Source organism: Medicago truncatula, chromosome 1, assembly GCF_003473485.1.
Source record: "Medicago truncatula cultivar Jemalong A17 chromosome 1, MtrunA17r5.0-ANR, whole genome shotgun sequence".
Taxonomy (NCBI): domain Eukaryota; kingdom Viridiplantae; phylum Streptophyta; class Magnoliopsida; order Fabales; family Fabaceae; genus Medicago; species Medicago truncatula.
Genome location: NC_053042.1, coordinates 35,968,948 through 35,985,943, shown reverse-complemented (window position 1 = coordinate 35,985,943; position 16,996 = coordinate 35,968,948). Strand labels below are relative to the sequence as shown.

Below are 16,996 nucleotides of genomic sequence, written 5' to 3'. Positions count from 1 at the left end.
GACACAAAAAAAAAAAACACATACATGCATGTGTAGGGATAAAAACTTGTTCAACGATTAACTTTAAGCAACAAGAACTAAGCTTGTGATACTAGTTTAAGGGGTAATAAGGATGTGCTATCATGATTTCAAATAAGGATAAATAAGCAAGTTTTTGTCCCTATAAAATCTCAAATTCATTTTTAGTCCCTCTAAACTGTTTTTATCAAGTTTTGGCCCCTCAATTATTTTGCTTCACAACTGTTGGTAGAATTTTTTTTCTTTTTTTCTTTTCTGTTTAGTACATTATGTATATCTTTTTAGGAAGGGATGAATTAACAATGAATTTTTAAGTATTTAGAACCTAAAATTCATATCTAATTCCTATATTTTGTTCATGAAAATTAAATATTTATGGTAGATTGAAGGGTACCCATAAATTGATTTAAAAATGAAATTAAAAGGAGTAAATAGGTAATTACTCCCTCTGAAATTGTAAGTTTCATCAATTACCTCTTGAAATTAACAAAACTTCAATTACCCCCCTGAAGTTTCACAACGTTAATCAATTTACCACCTCCGTCAAATTTTTCTATTAGTGAACATGACGTTTTGCAAATATCCCCCTGAAGTTTTGCACTTATGTGCAAAATGCCCCTCAAACTTAAAAATATATATTATTTTTTTCTTAAAGACAAACAATTAACGATTCAATATTAAAGCTAACTATTAATTTTGGAGTTTGGAAAAACTGCATGCATATATACATCAAAATAAGGAAAAATGTGTATTTTTAAAGTGACAATAATAGTTATTTCTAATAGACAAATTATTATTTTTAGGGGTTTATAGACAAATTAATAATCAGCTTTAAATTTATATTTTCTCCTTCACCATCTTAGTCTTTTAACTTCTCCAACTCCTTCAACAATTTGCTCAAACCTTTTAAACTACACAACCCCCAATATTTTCATATGATTTGTTCCTGTTTACACACTTTATAGAAAACTTCATTATAACTTCTTGTTTGTGCTTCAGGCAGAGATAATCATTCATCGTTTACAATCTAGCTCACACCACAATACTATCAGACCGACATATCATATATAGCATATTAAGTAATATTCATGTAAAAAAGACACAAATCATCAGCAAATGAAATATGTGATCGGTATGTATTGAGGAACACTTATTGAGAAATGTCAAACACTTAGACATATATTTCTTTACCTTTGAAATTAATCCACAAATCATCCCATTATTGTCACTTTAAAAAATACACATTTTTCCTCATTTTGAAGCCTATTTTGATGTATATATGCATGTAGTTTTCCCAAATTCTAAAATTAATAGTTAATTTTAATATTTAACTATTAATTGTTTGTCTTTAAAAAAAAAATATTATAAATTTTTAAGTCACATAAGTGCAAAACTTCAGGGAGTATTTGCGAGGGGATAAATTGATTAACGTTGGAAATTTCAGAGGGGTGATTGAAGTTTTGTTAATTTCAAGGGGATAATTGACGAAACTTACAATTTTAGGGGGTAATTGCCTATTTAATCAAATTAAAAGTTGTGACGGATAACATCAGGGAAACCAAAACTTGCTGAATTTTTTTAGATGAACTATAAACAAAATTTGAAATATTTATGACCAAAAACTTAATTAACCTTTCAAAATAATGTTTGCTATATTTATATTTATTACAAACAAAATACTTAGATTTTTCTAATGATGTGACATTTTTTCTTATTGATACCATTGCATATATCAAGTTACACATCTATCTATTCTCATCTGTTATATGATTAATGATTTCCTGCAATAGGGTTCAAGGACATTATCTTATCAATTGATTCAAAAATAGTGCCTTCTTGCTTAAAGAGAGACCATAGCAAATTAAAAGTGGATGGACTCCGTTGCATCAATAACAGAATGAAATATCCCAAAGAACTCAGGACACATGAAGATTTTGGATATCAATTTGTAGTGTTCTAAGTTTCTTTTCAATATTTGAAATTTCTTCTTGAATCTCAACTAGCTTGTTTAGCCTATTCTGCACCTGATCTTGGTAAGGTTTGCCAATGACTCTCACAAAGGTATCCAAATTTTCTACAGCTTCCGTCAAATCCCTCTTCATGGCTTCTTCAAGTTCATTCGCCAAGGTATCTGCTTTCCTTTTCACCTTATCTATCACACGCCGCCTCCGAGATGGGAAATTCGAAATAGCTATATACCTGAGTAAAACAAATATCGACCCAGGTATTAGCAGGAAATGAACAACCATTTCAAACAACATTGCCTAGATATTATTTCATTACTCTCTTATAGGATAGTGCAGCTGAAACATATTTTACTTGTATGCATGCATTTTCAAATACAGCCTGGGCAATCATGCATGCATGCATTGTCAAATACAACCTGGGCAATTATAAAAGAGCTCCAATGAATATAATACATTACCCGCCAACAGAACAAATTCCAAGAGCAAGAAGATCCTCCAATGTGGTTTGCAGTACAGATGTCAATAGTGAAGCAGAAAAACCAGCCACTCCTAGTTGACCAAAAGTCCCTAAAATCTACACAAAAGGAAGATATTTTATATCAGATTTGTTTAGTGACGGTAGTGGTGGTGGTGGTATGCTAAAACTTAATTACAGAAAACAAATAAAAAATATTATATTTACTACCGCCGAGGAAAACTCGGACAAAATTCATTCATATATGGGTAATCAAGTTCAACAAAGACTAAACAAGGAGATTTAGCAAATACAAAACTTAATTGTTGATGAAAAAAGGACATCATTTACTTGTTATGTAGCTCCCAGTGGTGCCAGAAACGTTATTATAGGGAACACATGAGGGCAACATTAAGTGGTAATGCAAATTACAATAAAACTGTAAGAGAAAGCAGCAACCTGAATAAATCACACTGGTTACAGTTATTTCTCAACTTTTAAACAAACCTATTGATCATTCATCTAATTTTGAGGCTGTAACAGCACCTCTCTAGCATCATAGATAACCATAAATCATTCTGAATGTTAACCTTAAGGCAATAGCTTAGACATCTTTCAAACTAGTGTTTACAGCTTAGTCAGTTTCTATGCTATTTTACATTTTGGGATATTTCGAGAATTGCAAAAACCTCCATTTATAATCTCCGGGAAGTTTGTCACACATATAGACCCTAGTTTTATACAAAATTGGTTTTGGTCACAAATCACAATAGCATTATTTCTCATGTACACTAGTTTTCAATTTGATTCAATAATACCATTCCATCAGTTAGTTGTTCAACTGAAGTGACTTGGCCTAGCTGATATCAATGGCACAAATCCATATCAGCAAATTTGCCTTTGATTTCAAATCATGAGAAAAAACTCTGCAATTGAACTAAAGAGACGGAAAAATTTAACTTCTCTGAGGAACTAAAAGAGAACTTGAAGCCTAGATGAGAAGAGTTTACAAGGAATTCTAAACTTACCGTCTCACGAACTTCTTGCTCAAATGACTTTGAAACTGCACTGCTGCTGAAATTTTCAATCACCTGATAGCCAGCTTGATCGCCTTTCTTTAGCAACTCATAAGTCTCAGAATTTTTCTGACTATTTTCATGAATCAATGAGGACCATCGTTTCTCAAAAGATTCCTTGTATAGTCTCCCTTGTTGGGTATTTTTTGCGCTTAACCAATTCTCGTAATCTCCAAGTATTTTCTGTGTCCAATCAACCAAAAACATTTAAGCAAAACATAAGCGGCTAACTTCACACTATTACATTATTTCAATTTAATCTCGCATTAGTATTTGGATGTACTAGCCATCTTGGGGACATCCAAAGAAAAAGCGGATTCCAGTTTATGGTCAAATAAATCATTATTCTTTCTGATAAAAATAGTAAACATGACTGCAGTACAATCTGGACTCAATAGTTAACAGCCAAACACTAACCTGAACAGATGACACAGAAGGATCAATTATGTCATTCTGAATTCTTGAGGTGGCAGGTGCCGCATTTTTCTCTCCTTTGAAAACATATGATGCAACAATATCAAGATTTGACAATTGCATTGTAGCTTCTACAAGCTCCACAACACGTGATTTAGTGGATTCAATCTGATAATGCATACCATTGCAATTTAAGAACATACTAATTAAGAGGAAAACAAATTGTCCTGACTTTCAAAAATTAAGAACTTCTTGTAACATACCATGGATAGAGTTTGTTTCCTCCAAGAAAGGCTCTCATTTTCCATATTCAATGCAAAATCATTTACACTGTTGACAACATTGTTTATTGCAGCCAAATCCTGCTTGGCACATCGATAGTCTTGTGTCACAAGAGTTTCACAAGCAGAAATCAATCTGTCTGCAATTCCAACAGGCGTTTCAAGTTTAAGCCTCATTCTATCCATCCCTGCGATCGTCGACCCATCTAGAAAGCTATATAAAAATTTCTCAAGCTCGTAAAAGCTATTGGGACCATACTGAGAACCAGAGACTGACAATTCTTCATTGAGTTTCCCAAAACTAGAGGTAGCCATAAGTTTTGCTTCAAGAGCAGATCGAGCAGACACAGGATATAATACCACATCTTCCGTATTCAACAATCTCTTCACGTTGTCCTTAATGAAGGACATTGCTTCCTCAAGCTGCATTGAATAGTGAATATATAGCGTAAGACTACTTGGCAAATGCCTATATCAGTACAAAAGAACAACTAAAGACAATAACATTAGGGTAATACCCAATATTTGTTTAGTGTACAATGGAGGCAATGAAGTTTGAACCTAAGACCTCATGCATACTACCCAAATCCCTCGCCACTAGATCAATCCTAGAAGCTTCGGTAATACCCAATATAAATCATGAAACATAAATATACCTCATGATTATTCTGATATATGTCAGCTTTGTTCAAAACAAAGACCACTTTCTTCTTCCATTGCTGTGAATAACGAAGAAAAGCAACCTGAAAAAGAACATAAAACAACATGTCATACCCCTGGGTGGGTAAGTACACTATACAAGTGTAAACATGAGAGTATGCCCCATACTAATAAAAAGGACTAATCATACCTCACTTCCAGTTAAAGGGCGATCAGCTGAAATAACAAAAAGAAGTAAGTCTGCACGAGGCACAAATTCCTCTGTAAGACGTTGTTGTCTCTGAAGAATTACATTAGTTCCAGGTGTATCAACAATTGTCATCTGTTTTCAGAAGGACGAAGAAAACTGTTGAGGCCACGAATTGCAAAAAGAAATTGTAACCTAGGGAGAACCAAAACATAAGGAGAAAACTAAAAGTTAATTAACTTACTTCTCTGAGAATTGGAGCAGGAAGGTAGCAAATATATTGACCATCTGGATACCTTTCACAGCGTTGTTTTTCAATATCTAGGTCATTATATCGTAAAAATGTGATCTCATTCGTTGTTGGAACAACCCCGTCTTTGAGATATCTTTCTCCAAGAAGCGCATTAATCACAGTAGATTTGCCAGAGTTGAATTCCCCCTGGCAATAGAGTCAAATAAATTCAGCTCTTTTTTAGCATTTTTATGAAATCTATATAAAAACCAGTTGTATTTGCATCTCACCCAATTGCTTTGTGAGACAGAAAAGTTAATAAATAGTACTGTGGAGGTAGTGAATCAGATAACTACTCAACCTAAGGTGAAAGTTGGAAGGTTCCTATGATGAGTGTTATCAGCTATTACGGCAATCAAATTCTTCCATAAGTATAACAATATAGGAATAACATGCGACCCAACTAACCCAACATATTGCATTGTTCAGAGTAGTTAAATAAAAAAAATAGCTTCAGAATTTTGTACAGACAGAAAGCCAACTACTCACTGTAAGTATAGCATGAATCTACACTCTAGTAAATGCTTATACGTGGAAGTAATCAATTAATAGCATAAGAACAGTGAACAGCAACAATGAGAAAAGTCCACAATAAATAACACCTACTATTTGTTAACTAGTTTTAACTAAACGAAGTAACATAATATTTTCTTTTTGAAATTAGAGCTAATACCAATGTCTATCCCAGGAACCAGAATTTGTTGAGATTCAGCACACAATTACCACTATAACCAATAAGAACGGCTCATCAATCTGAGAAACTGCATCATCAAGAAGCGAAACTTCCTCCATCTGTCATTTGAAACCAATCCCAATTCAACAAAAAGTAAACAATATACTGGTCAAAATACATAATAATGAAAAAAACATAAAATATCATTTCAAATACCAACTGTTTTAGTTAAAAGATCACCAGAGGTGCAGCTTTCTTTATAACTTCAATTGCTTCATTCAACACCGACCTCTCCATTTCTATTAACCGTTTCTCCCTATCCTCCAGTTTAACAAATCCACCCACAACCTCTGTTATACTCTGTAAACCATTACTCTCATTGACTAATTTATCATCATCAATTTTATCACGACGATCATCCAGTGTTCTCTGGAAATCATCATCGAACAACCCAAAACTTTCCAAACTAGTAACAAAACCACTAGCACCAGAAGCAAGTAAACTCGAAGCCTCACCATATGACAAGTTTTTCCCCATAAAAGAAGCAAAAATCGGTATCTTGACATTGTCAACTACATTACCAATTTCCTGATTTAAAAGTTCCAGATCACCACCACCACCGCCATATATAAGAAAATCAGCACCTTCAGATTTCGATGCATTTACAGCAGCATCTACAGTTTGTACAAATCTAGCCACCAATGGAAGAACCACCAATTCGCTATTGGAACCTAACATTGTATTCCTAGCAACAACAGTAGGAAGACCTTGATCGGAGAGTAAAACACCACTAGTGACAGCAGCAGCAGCAATATCAACACGCTCGGCAACTAACAAATATGCGCGATCACGAATAAGTGATTTCAACAAACAAGCAGCTTCATATAGTTTACCACCACTTTGTTCATCATCACTGGTTAGAATGACAATTCCAACCGATTTGGAAACCGCTTTATCGATCAAGTCTAGTGCGGATTCGCCACGTGTAAGAATCTGGTCGGAGTTGAGTTGGAGAATGAGAGTGGGGACTCTGAGTTCGGGGCGTTTGTAACCGCCGGGGAAGAGTGTTCTGGGTTGTGCTTGGGCTTGGGTCTTAGGGAAGAAATGGCGAGAGGCATTATTGGAAGTGATGGGAGAGGAATGGAGAGTGCGACGAAAAGGGAGGTGTGGATAGCGAGAGAAGGGGGTGTGAGGGATGAAAAGGAGGGGTGAAGAAGGAAGTAGGAGGGAGGAATAAGAAGGGGATGTTATGGAACAGGGTACCATGGATGACTGATTTGAAGATAGAAAGAAGGAAGAGGAGGGAGGGAGATATGGATGGATGGTTGGATGACTCTCCGTCAGTGAAATCTGAGTTGTTATCTAGACTAATCTTTTGGCTCGAATATCAAGGACCGCATGTGCGACCCAATTAAAATCACAGTCAACTGCAAATTTAATTAATTCATGTCATAATCACAATTAGTGCGTATCCTAAAAAAGAGGTAACGATTAGTGCATTACTTCTTTTTCCATGTTAACTTCTGCCCCCCATAGTCCCTCCATTTCTATTCTTCAATTTAATTAATGATGCATGTGATTTATAATATGGATTAAATACATCATTAATTGAATAAACTTAAAAGGTAAAATTTACTTATATTTAAAAACGGATGGAGTACTATGTTAAGGATCTCTCAAATTTTATAAATTTTAGTATTTATTACAAATTCAAAAATTAAATTCAATGCACACATTTTAATAAAAAATTATTATATTTGAGTCATTAATGAGCATAAGTTACTTTTTCCCTTTTTTTTTCTTTTACTATTCCCACCCATCTAGTAATACATGTGCTCTTTCTGTCAAAATAAATCTTATTTATAAAAATTCTTAAGTCTTTTGACTTTTTTGCTGAAAATGATCTCATATTTTATTTATAAAAGTTTTTTAAGAAAAGATTTTAAATAGGTCTTATCAACAATCTCTCTTATATGATAATATGAAGTCTAAATTACTTTGGGGATTTTATTATTTGTCTTTTGGAGGCATTATCATTGAATTTTTTATAACAAAGATTAGACCAAAGGTCAACTCTAATCACTTATATTTTTACATTAGTTTTTGATGTGCTTAAGAAACACATCGCACAGCTAGCACCAAGTTGTATGCACTTTGCAGATGTTGTAATCTTAATTGGATAATCGTGGGAGAAATTGAATGGGATATTGGAGATCTAAAGACAAGTCTTAGAAGCGTATGACTTTCATATGAGTAGAAGCATGACATAGTATATGTAATGTAATTTTAGCAAAAGGTGAAGTAGTTCTACCTTAGAGGTGAAAATTGGAGATCATATCATACAAGTTACACAGTTTAAATATTTTGGGTTCATAGTACAAAATGACAGAGAAATAAAAGCAAATGTAAATCATCGTATTCAAGTTGGATGGTTAAAATGGAGAAGAGCCTCAGGTGTTGAAGTGAAAAGAAAAAAAAAAAGATAGTGGTCAGACAAACGATGTTTTATGAAACATGGTGTTAGCGGTTAAGAATCAACACGAAAATAAAGATGTTGTGTTGGATGTGTTGTAAGACTAGAGTTATAAACACGAAATAGATTTTTAATCCTTAAATAAAAGAAAAGTGTGACATATAACTTAATGTGATACCAATATTAACATAACATATAGTTTATATATTAAGTTGCTAAAATTATCATATTAAAATATGAGAAAAACACTAAACATCATAGTTTACCCTTTCGCAATTAAACCTATCATTACCGTGTTCTAATTCAAAATAATTTAGAACTTATATGTTTTGTGGAGTGATATTTCTAATTTAAAATTTTTATTATATTTTTTATCAAATTATAAAACATCAAAACTCTTGATTAAACGAAAAAACTATTTGATAAAACAATAAAACAGATTCTTTTGTTTTGTTTTGTTTCTACTCAAACAGCTAAACTCTCGTTATTTAGAGAATTCAAGTTAATAATATTAATAATTTACTCTTTTTTATCAACAATACATTTATTTATTTTTTTAAGAATCAACAATACATTTTGTAACGTTTATAAACCATACATACTGTTGGAAATGAGAAAGGAAGGAAATAAGTGGTTAGCTTTATCTGGAACTGCTGGTTCTCATACTCTTTAGCAACAATGGCCATGCTTGCTTCCTCTTCACCTACCTTGCTCTTCACTTCAACCTCTTCCAATCTCCTCCCACTTTCACATTCTTGTACTTTGCGCCTTTCTTTCTCTTCTTCACTCCAATCCACCTCTCTCTCAATCTCCTCTACCTTTCTATCACACCCTTCTTTAACTTCTAAACGTTTAGCTAATCATGCTACTTTAAGCATCAGTGCAAGTGCTGCAGAGAAGAAGAAGGTGCTAATCATAAATACCAATAGTGGTGGACATGCTGTGATTGGCTTCTACTTTGCAAAAGAGCTACTTGGTGCTGGACACTCTGTCACCATTCTCACTGTTGGTGATGAAAGCTCAGATAAGATGAAGAAACCTCCTTTTAACAGATTCTCAGTTAATGATCTTTATCTCATTCTCAAACTCATTCCGAAAGAATTTTTCTTTTCACTACAGTACACTGCTATTTGCATTGAAACAATATTGTGAAATTACAGATCATCATTATTACATCAAGGTTTAATTTATTGTTGAATTTGAAAAATATTCAGGAAATTGTGAGTGCTGGAGGCAGTACAGTATGGGGAAATCCTGCAGATGTAGGGAGTGTTGTAGGAGGGGAAGCATTTGATGTGGTTTTGGACAACAATGGCAAGGATCTTGAGTCTGTGAGGTTTGTTGTATTGATTCTTGTTAGCTTTTGTTCAATGATTAACTTGTATTGTATGCCTTCATGTTAACTCAACAGGTTTTAAGATGTAAGAGCAGCAGCGTGCAACACGTACAATTTGTTTATATTACGCAGACTTGTTAGTTGTCCGATATGTGTCGGTGTTCGATACTAAAACAAGTGTCAATGTTTCATATTGCAATACAGTTATTATTCTGTTAAAGAAACAGAAACTATTCTAATATATGCAGCCAGGTACAGTCTTTAAGAAAGACATCCTAATCTTGATCTTAACTTGTAGGCCAGTGATTGATTGGGCCAAGAGTGCTGGTGCTAAGCAATTCTTGTTCATCAGTAGTGCTGGAATCTACAAAACGACAGATGAACCTCCCCATGTTGAAGGGGTATGTAAAAGTTTCTAATACAGTATTTCTAGAACCATTTTGCTGATAACAATTATTGTAATCTAAAGATAAAAATCACTGGAGCAGGATGCTGTCAAAGCAGATGCTGGTCATGTTGGAGTTGAGAAATACATTGAAGAAACTTTTGACAGTTGGGCAGTATTCAGGCCTCAGTATATGACAGGGTCTGGAAACAACAAAGACTGTGAGGAGTGGTTCTTTGACAGTAAGTGGGAAAATTCTTAAAGCAAGCTTTATTTTAAACCTCTAATCCATATGAAGCTTTTTTTTACTCTGAAATTTTTATGCTAATTTAGAACTTCTAAAAGAAATGTATATTGCCATTTGTAGGGATTGTTCGGGACAGACCTGTGCTAATTCCTGGTTCAGGATTGCAACTCACTAACATATCTCATGTTAAAGACTTGTCTTCAATGTTGACTCTAGCTGTTGAGAACCCGGATGCTGCAAATCATAGCATTTTCAACTGTGTGAGTGACCGTGCGGTGACTCTAAATGGAATAGCTAAACTATGCGCTCAAGCTGCAGGACGCCCTGTTAATATTGTGCATTATGATCCAAAAGCTATTGGAATTGATGCAAAGAAAGCCTTCCCTTTCCGTAATGTGGTAGTTACTAATATCCTATGTTCTAATCTACAATACGATTTTATTGCATGATGCACAAATATGCCAATAAAGAGTATCGATTGTCTTGGTTAACCACAAGTTTTGAACCGTAACAGAACAGCATAGTAAATTGAAAATACTGCCTTGCTGATCAGCTTTGTAATCTGTTTTACAAAGCAAATTACACATACTAAGTAGTGTATTCATGTCAAAAATATTTTTTACAAATTCATCGGTTACCTCTCAACTGAAGGAACTCTGCATCATGGGCATTTGTCAAATTTGAAAATATACAATTCTCATAATTATTACTACTGCTTAACAATGTTTATGAACTATGTATGATGCAGCACTTCTATGCTGAACCTAGAGCAGCCAAAACTAAATTGGGATGGAGTTCAACCACAAACCTACCTGAGGACCTAAAAGAACGGTTTGAGGAGTACATAAAGATTGGGAGAGACAAGAAGCCAATCAAATTTGAGCTAGATGATAAGATATTAGAGGCCTTGAAAGTTCCAGTGTCTGTCTAATCCATTCATATCCAAAATGTAAAATGATCAGACAAGATTTGTATGATTTCTTGTTACATGATTTAAATGAGATGCATTAATAAATTTACTTCTTCCTTATTTTCTCGTTAACATGAACAACAAAATAACACGATTCCAACTTGAACAGCTCAATTAGGACATCGCAACTAAAAAACTTAGAAATCCTGTCCTAGATATATTTTCACTATAATAACATAAGAAACTGATCTTCAATAAGCAGCTTAGTAGGTAGTTGCAGTGAGCATTAGTTATATACAAACGTTAGTGAAATCCCATAGCATCCGAAAATGTCGACTAAACTTTGCAGAAGAGAAAGTATCTGAAAATATGCAGTGATTATAATATGGGCAACAATGTTTTTTTCTTCACAAAATACAGGGAACAACGTTGACAAATGAATGAGAGTTTATGGCAAATGACCAAAATTTCAACATATAAACTCAGGTGTGCGACTCATAATGCCACCAAGGCAGATGGCACTTCACAAGTTGCCGCAATTGGCACAAAATCTGTTACATCATCATTCCACTTTGACTGCAAGAAGATAGTTGTGGCCAATACTACATTTATGACATAAACATGAGAGAAATTTCCTTGGAACAAATTCATAAAAAATATCATTTCAATCCCTAATCATGAAAATCAATCCAAGTGCTCACCAAACGCTCTACCATGGTTGATTTAAAAAAAAATAAAACACAAACAGAAACGAATACAAATTAGACTACAAAGATTTGGACAAAAAGTATATATCAAGGCCGTGACAGTAGATTTTGAATAAAATCTCATCCCTGTAGCAACATTTACTTTGCTTGCAATTGGTTTATGTTGTTTATAGACTAAGCCTACAATGCACAACATCAAAAGTATGATGCAGTCCTTCAGTAATAATCTGCATATGGAATCAATTGCAAACACGACCAGCAATCAAGTGTAATAACCTGCTTATTGAATCAATTGCAAATATTTAAGCACGAATCAGCAATCAAAGATAATAAATTGCCAGCAAAAGGCACAATAAAGCCCAAAAAATTCTACCATTCATACCATTTGCCTATTTCTTGTCTTGCCAGATATATTAAGAGCATATATCTGGTAAACTTCAATAAGCCAAGTTATGGAATCGAAAATCTAAAATACAAAGATTAAAATGCTAGCTGCTCAGTATAAAAAAAGTATGTCTATTGCAAACATAATTGGCCTACAAATTAATCTGAAGTAGCAATCGCATGACAGAGTCCTATGAATCTTCTTAAATCTCAAGGCCTTTCAGTTTTGACTCCAATTCATCATTATCGGAATTTTCTTCAGCCTCTTCATCAATGTCCTCTCCTTCAGGATCATTCTCATCCAAAGGACCCAGAATGTCAGGTGAGTTTTTAAATATGTCCTTTAACTCGTCAATCCCTTCATCAGAAATGAAGTTAGCATTAACATTCAGCAACTTAAATCCAGGTTTCTGGACAACAGCTTCTGCCAACAGTTTGGCTCCTGACCATGTGATCAAATTTGTACTCAGATCAACTTCACTTAATTGGCCAAGACCTTCCAGCGCCTTACTGATTAAACCTGCACCTTCATCTTTCAATTCATTCTCGGATAAATTTAACTTGGTGAGGAACTGCTTTGATGATATACATTCAGCTACAGAAACAGCAGTTTTAGCAGTAATGTCATTCCCAGCCATATCCAAAATTTCCAGTGACGGTGCAGATTCCTTCAAAGCATTAGCAAGGGCTTCTGCACCATCGTCCTCTAAGTTCAAATAACTGAGGTATATCTCTGTAAGATCAGCAAATACAGGTATAACTTTACTTAGAGCAACTCCAGCTTCCACACCAAACATGTTGTCACGCAAATCAAGCTTCTTCAAATGCGTGCAAGCCCCAAGCGCTTCAGCAAGAGCAACACCACCTTCAGCGCCTACTCTGGTAGATGAACACCGAAAATCTTCCAAAGCTGGGGAACGTTTCATAACATCAGCTATTGCAAATGCTCCTTCATCTCCAGTCATGTTATTATGGAAATGAAGAACCTTAAGCTTCTCAGTGGAAGGGATCAATTCAGCAACTGCTTTTGCAGCTTCCTCTGATATACCATCATTCATCAAATAAAGCTCCTCCAAGTCATTTTGTGATTTAAGGAGTGCCCGGAATGCTCTAACCCCCTTTTCGCCCATGGCATTATTTGACAGGTTAAGATGTCTCAACACAGCTCCTTCTAGTGCAGAAGAAAATATATTCATCACTTCAATAGCTTCTGCTTCTGGTCTCCCAGCAATAAAATCTGACAGATCTACCTCTTTCAGTTGATCTTTAATTGATATTAGCATGGGTTCAACGACATGAGCAGCATCCAAACCAAAACTTCTATTACTGAAACATATATTTGTAAAAGAGTTTGGTCCCATCAATGGTTTTAGAAGCTCTGAAGCTTCCTCCCCATCAATGAAAGCTCTGCGACCCCCAGAAATGTCAAAAACAGTTTCAACAGCAGCATCACCCTTTTCAGATATCAACTCCCCATTCTCCTCCTTCCCTCTTGGTCCTCTTTTCAAAACCTCCAACATAAGCTTACTCGATTCCTTGGCATAAATTTGCACAGCAGAACTCCCATCACCATCGGGCTCCTTTTCAAAGTGTTGGGTCGCAGTCACAAAAGCTGCATCCTCAATTTCCTTTGCATCCTTCTCAGCCTCATCTTTGTTAAGAAGTCCATACTTTCTAGAGAAAATGGACGGAGTCGTCAAGTTCCTGACCATCCGTCCAACCAACATCGACCTAGTACTCTGACTTGGAGGCCACAACTTGATTGAAAGTGTTCGGTGTTGGTACGACGGTACGGTAGAATCCATATCAACAGAACCTAGAAACAAGTATAGCAACAAATTTAAAAGTTTTCTGAATCATAATCTTCACTAGTGCCTATAAAACAACAGAAGACATAAAACTACTATCTAAAATTCATTAATTTGCTTTCTTCTTCAATAATAACTACAGTATAAAATCAAAACCAAAGAACCACAATATGCATACATAGTGATGTATTTTAACAGCACTAGAGTTATAATGACTACATATTTCAGTAACCCCACGGATTAATCATTCCTTGGGACCGAATACGAAGTTTTCAAAAATGAAAATGACTACAACTTTTAAATAAACCCTAAAAAAATTAATTTGTACAAATCAATAACTACCAAGGTTTCAAAAAAAGGACCGGTGCCGGGATTGCGGCCGTTACAAAACGGTATCAGCAGCCACCGTGACCGTTTTTGGATCTTTTCACGCCGAGAACAAAAATCACAGGAAATCGCCGTTACGGACTCCGTTACAGACTTGAAAATTCAGAAATTTGAACAGGAGAAAAGGAATCGAATCTCATATTAAAAAGGAATCTGAATCTTATCGATAACAAGCAGAGAAGAGAAAGAAAAGAGGGGAATAGATCTAGTACCTGAGTGAGAAATGAGAACGCAGAAACCCTAGAAAAGATAAAGTGCAGTAGCAGCAGAGAGAAAACGAAAAAGAAGATTTTTGAAATGATGATTAAAATTAGTTGGAGCCTTTTTATGCTGGAGCGGGGAAAAATAAAAATAAAAATTAAATTTAATGATTTTAATGTTTGAAAATTGAAAAATATGATAAAGATATTTGGATAGGGTAAAGCGTGCGTGGAAAAACTGGAGGGAAATGATTGAAAATGAAAAAAATGTGATGGATGGATCAAAATCAAAATCTCAATCGAATCCAGCTTTTTTTAAACGCCACCATTGAAATTGAAATCGAAATCCCAAAGCGTAGATTTTCCGATTCCGACAAAATGATGGTTTTAGCCTGTATACATCTGAATTTCTTCATGCATGACGTCACAAACCCTAATTGTGGTTTTATTTGGGCCTATACTTGGGCTTTGGAAAATCTTTGACTGGACTAGCTTATTATGCTGACAAATGCTGAAAAACATTTCTCTTTCCCCCTATATCTCTTAGAATCCCTAAATACACACATTCGGTTCTTTTTAAAAGAAATATACATCCGATTGTTTTTTTTTTTTATGAAGGAATACACATTTGATTGTAATCTACTAGGATTTTTTTTGTAAAAAAAAAATACTAGATGTATGTTTATTTTGGAAGTTATCTCCTATACGCGTGTTTGGCAGAAAGAAAAAAATAAAACACATCTGGTATATAACTATCATGTGTATAAATGGGCCTCAAAAGAAATGTTAAAAACTGAATTATGAAAATTTAACTTCATACCCCATTAATCCACTCAAAACAAATTATTTACCAAAAATATCCTTTTAGTTTAACAAATATAAAGATTTTTTTTTTCAAAAAACACGTATCTTCTAAATTGACCAAAGATCCCAAAAGAAAGAGCAAGTTTTTAAATTTTTCCTAAAGTTTTGCTTTTTATAAGGTTTGTTTGAATATTTAAATTGGATATTTGTTTTCAAAACTTTTTGGTTTCAAACAAAAATTTTGGCTTGAATATTCAAACCAAATCTTTAAAATTTCAAAACATTTTCCCTTGCATATCCTAAAAGAATGGTATTTGACGTTTTTGAATTATAAAATATGAATTGTATTTATCCATTTTTTATCATATTCAACTCAATTTATTAAAATGTTATAATTTACAGTGGCATACTTTAAAATACACAACATGATTTAAAAAATATTTTTAAACTTTTTTTCAAAACCCTAGCTTCTTTTTTCTCTGCCCTCTCTCTACACAAAACTTACTGCCGCCGCCCAAAAATTCAATATATATTCTTGAGATGTAGAGTCCGTTTATGGTGGTGCGACGAGCGGCTTGAGCCCTCCGCACCACCTACCTCCAGATCTGTCGATGGTCCTAAACTGCAATTTTGACGGTGGACCTCTGGTGGAGTTGTGAATTGTGTTACGGCTCTGTTTCTCTGGCCGTTCAACACTGATTGCTTGAGTTTGTCTTTTGGTATGTGGTGGTTGATACCAGATCCGTTTTCTCTCTTGACGGTGGGTGAAGGTTCTGTTTGCTCGCAACGTAGGTGGTGATAGGTCGGTCATAAAAGTTGTGAGGCATATGATATGTTATGGTTTAGATGGATTTTTGGCTGTGTTGGTTTATGGTGCTTCGTGGTGGTTTCCGCGGTGGTGATGATACTGAGTCTTTTGTGGAGGTGCTTGTGGTGGTTTTTCGTGGTGCTCGTGGTGGTTTTTGTGGTGATGCTTGTGGTGGTTGGTCGTGGTTATGTTTTTTGAGGGTTTTCTTCTATGAGTTCGTTGTTGATGTGGTTTTCAAATACAAGGGTGTTTTTGATAGATTTGATGGTTATTTTTACGCTTGGTGTTGGAACCCTATAGATTGTATCCATCGTCGGTAGGAAGGGGAGGAGTAATGGAGGTTGCTACTGTTTTGTTTTGTAGCGGTTTTTGTTGTTGTTTTGTTGCTGTTGTGGTGTGTTTCTGGGCTGATAGGGTGCTGACAACATCTGGCTTTGTGTTTGTTTTGCATCAGGCCTGCTATTTTTTTTGTTTTGTAAGGGATTAAGTAGAGCTGTCAAAACGGGCGCCCCGGCCCGTTTAAGC

The 16,996-nt window shown here is 34.8% G+C and overlaps 3 protein-coding genes across 3 annotated transcripts; 1 reads left to right on the top strand and 2 right to left on the bottom strand.

Moving 5' to 3' along the window:
• Positions 1 to 1,703: 1,703 nt before the first annotated feature.
• On the bottom strand, positions 1,704 to 7,394 carry LOC11420805 (probable transmembrane GTPase FZO-like, chloroplastic). Its single transcript, XM_003590603.4, has 10 exons — positions 6,263 to 7,394; positions 6,073 to 6,141; positions 5,302 to 5,496; positions 5,061 to 5,192; positions 4,867 to 4,953; positions 4,193 to 4,633; positions 3,933 to 4,097; positions 3,468 to 3,698; positions 2,444 to 2,559; positions 1,704 to 2,217 (listed from the first exon to the last, which is right to left on the bottom strand). Exons 1-10 carry the CDS (start codon positions 7,286 to 7,288, stop codon positions 1,935 to 1,937), a joined length of 2,745 nt encoding a protein of 914 aa, XP_003590651.1. The 5' UTR covers positions 7,289 to 7,394; the 3' UTR covers positions 1,704 to 1,934.
• A 1,697-nt stretch (positions 7,395 to 9,091) lies between these two features.
• Positions 9,092 to 11,488, top strand: LOC11429745 (chloroplast stem-loop binding protein of 41 kDa a, chloroplastic). Its single transcript, XM_003590601.4, has 6 exons — positions 9,092 to 9,554; positions 9,710 to 9,831; positions 10,130 to 10,232; positions 10,320 to 10,458; positions 10,584 to 10,861; positions 11,212 to 11,488. Exons 1-6 carry the CDS (start codon positions 9,174 to 9,176, stop codon positions 11,392 to 11,394), a joined length of 1,206 nt encoding a protein of 401 aa, XP_003590649.1. The 5' UTR covers positions 9,092 to 9,173; the 3' UTR covers positions 11,395 to 11,488.
• Positions 11,489 to 12,347: 859 nt separating this feature from the next.
• Positions 12,348 to 15,220, bottom strand: LOC11433283 (RAN GTPase-activating protein 1). The gene is made up of 2 exons (XM_024780229.2): positions 14,872 to 15,220; positions 12,348 to 14,280 (listed from the first exon to the last, which is right to left on the bottom strand). The coding sequence occupies exon 2, from the start codon at positions 14,267 to 14,269 to the stop codon at positions 12,668 to 12,670; it is 1,602 nt and encodes a 533-aa protein (XP_024635997.1). The 5' UTR covers positions 14,270 to 14,280; positions 14,872 to 15,220; the 3' UTR covers positions 12,348 to 12,667.
• Between the last annotated feature and the right edge of the window lie 1,776 nt (positions 15,221 to 16,996).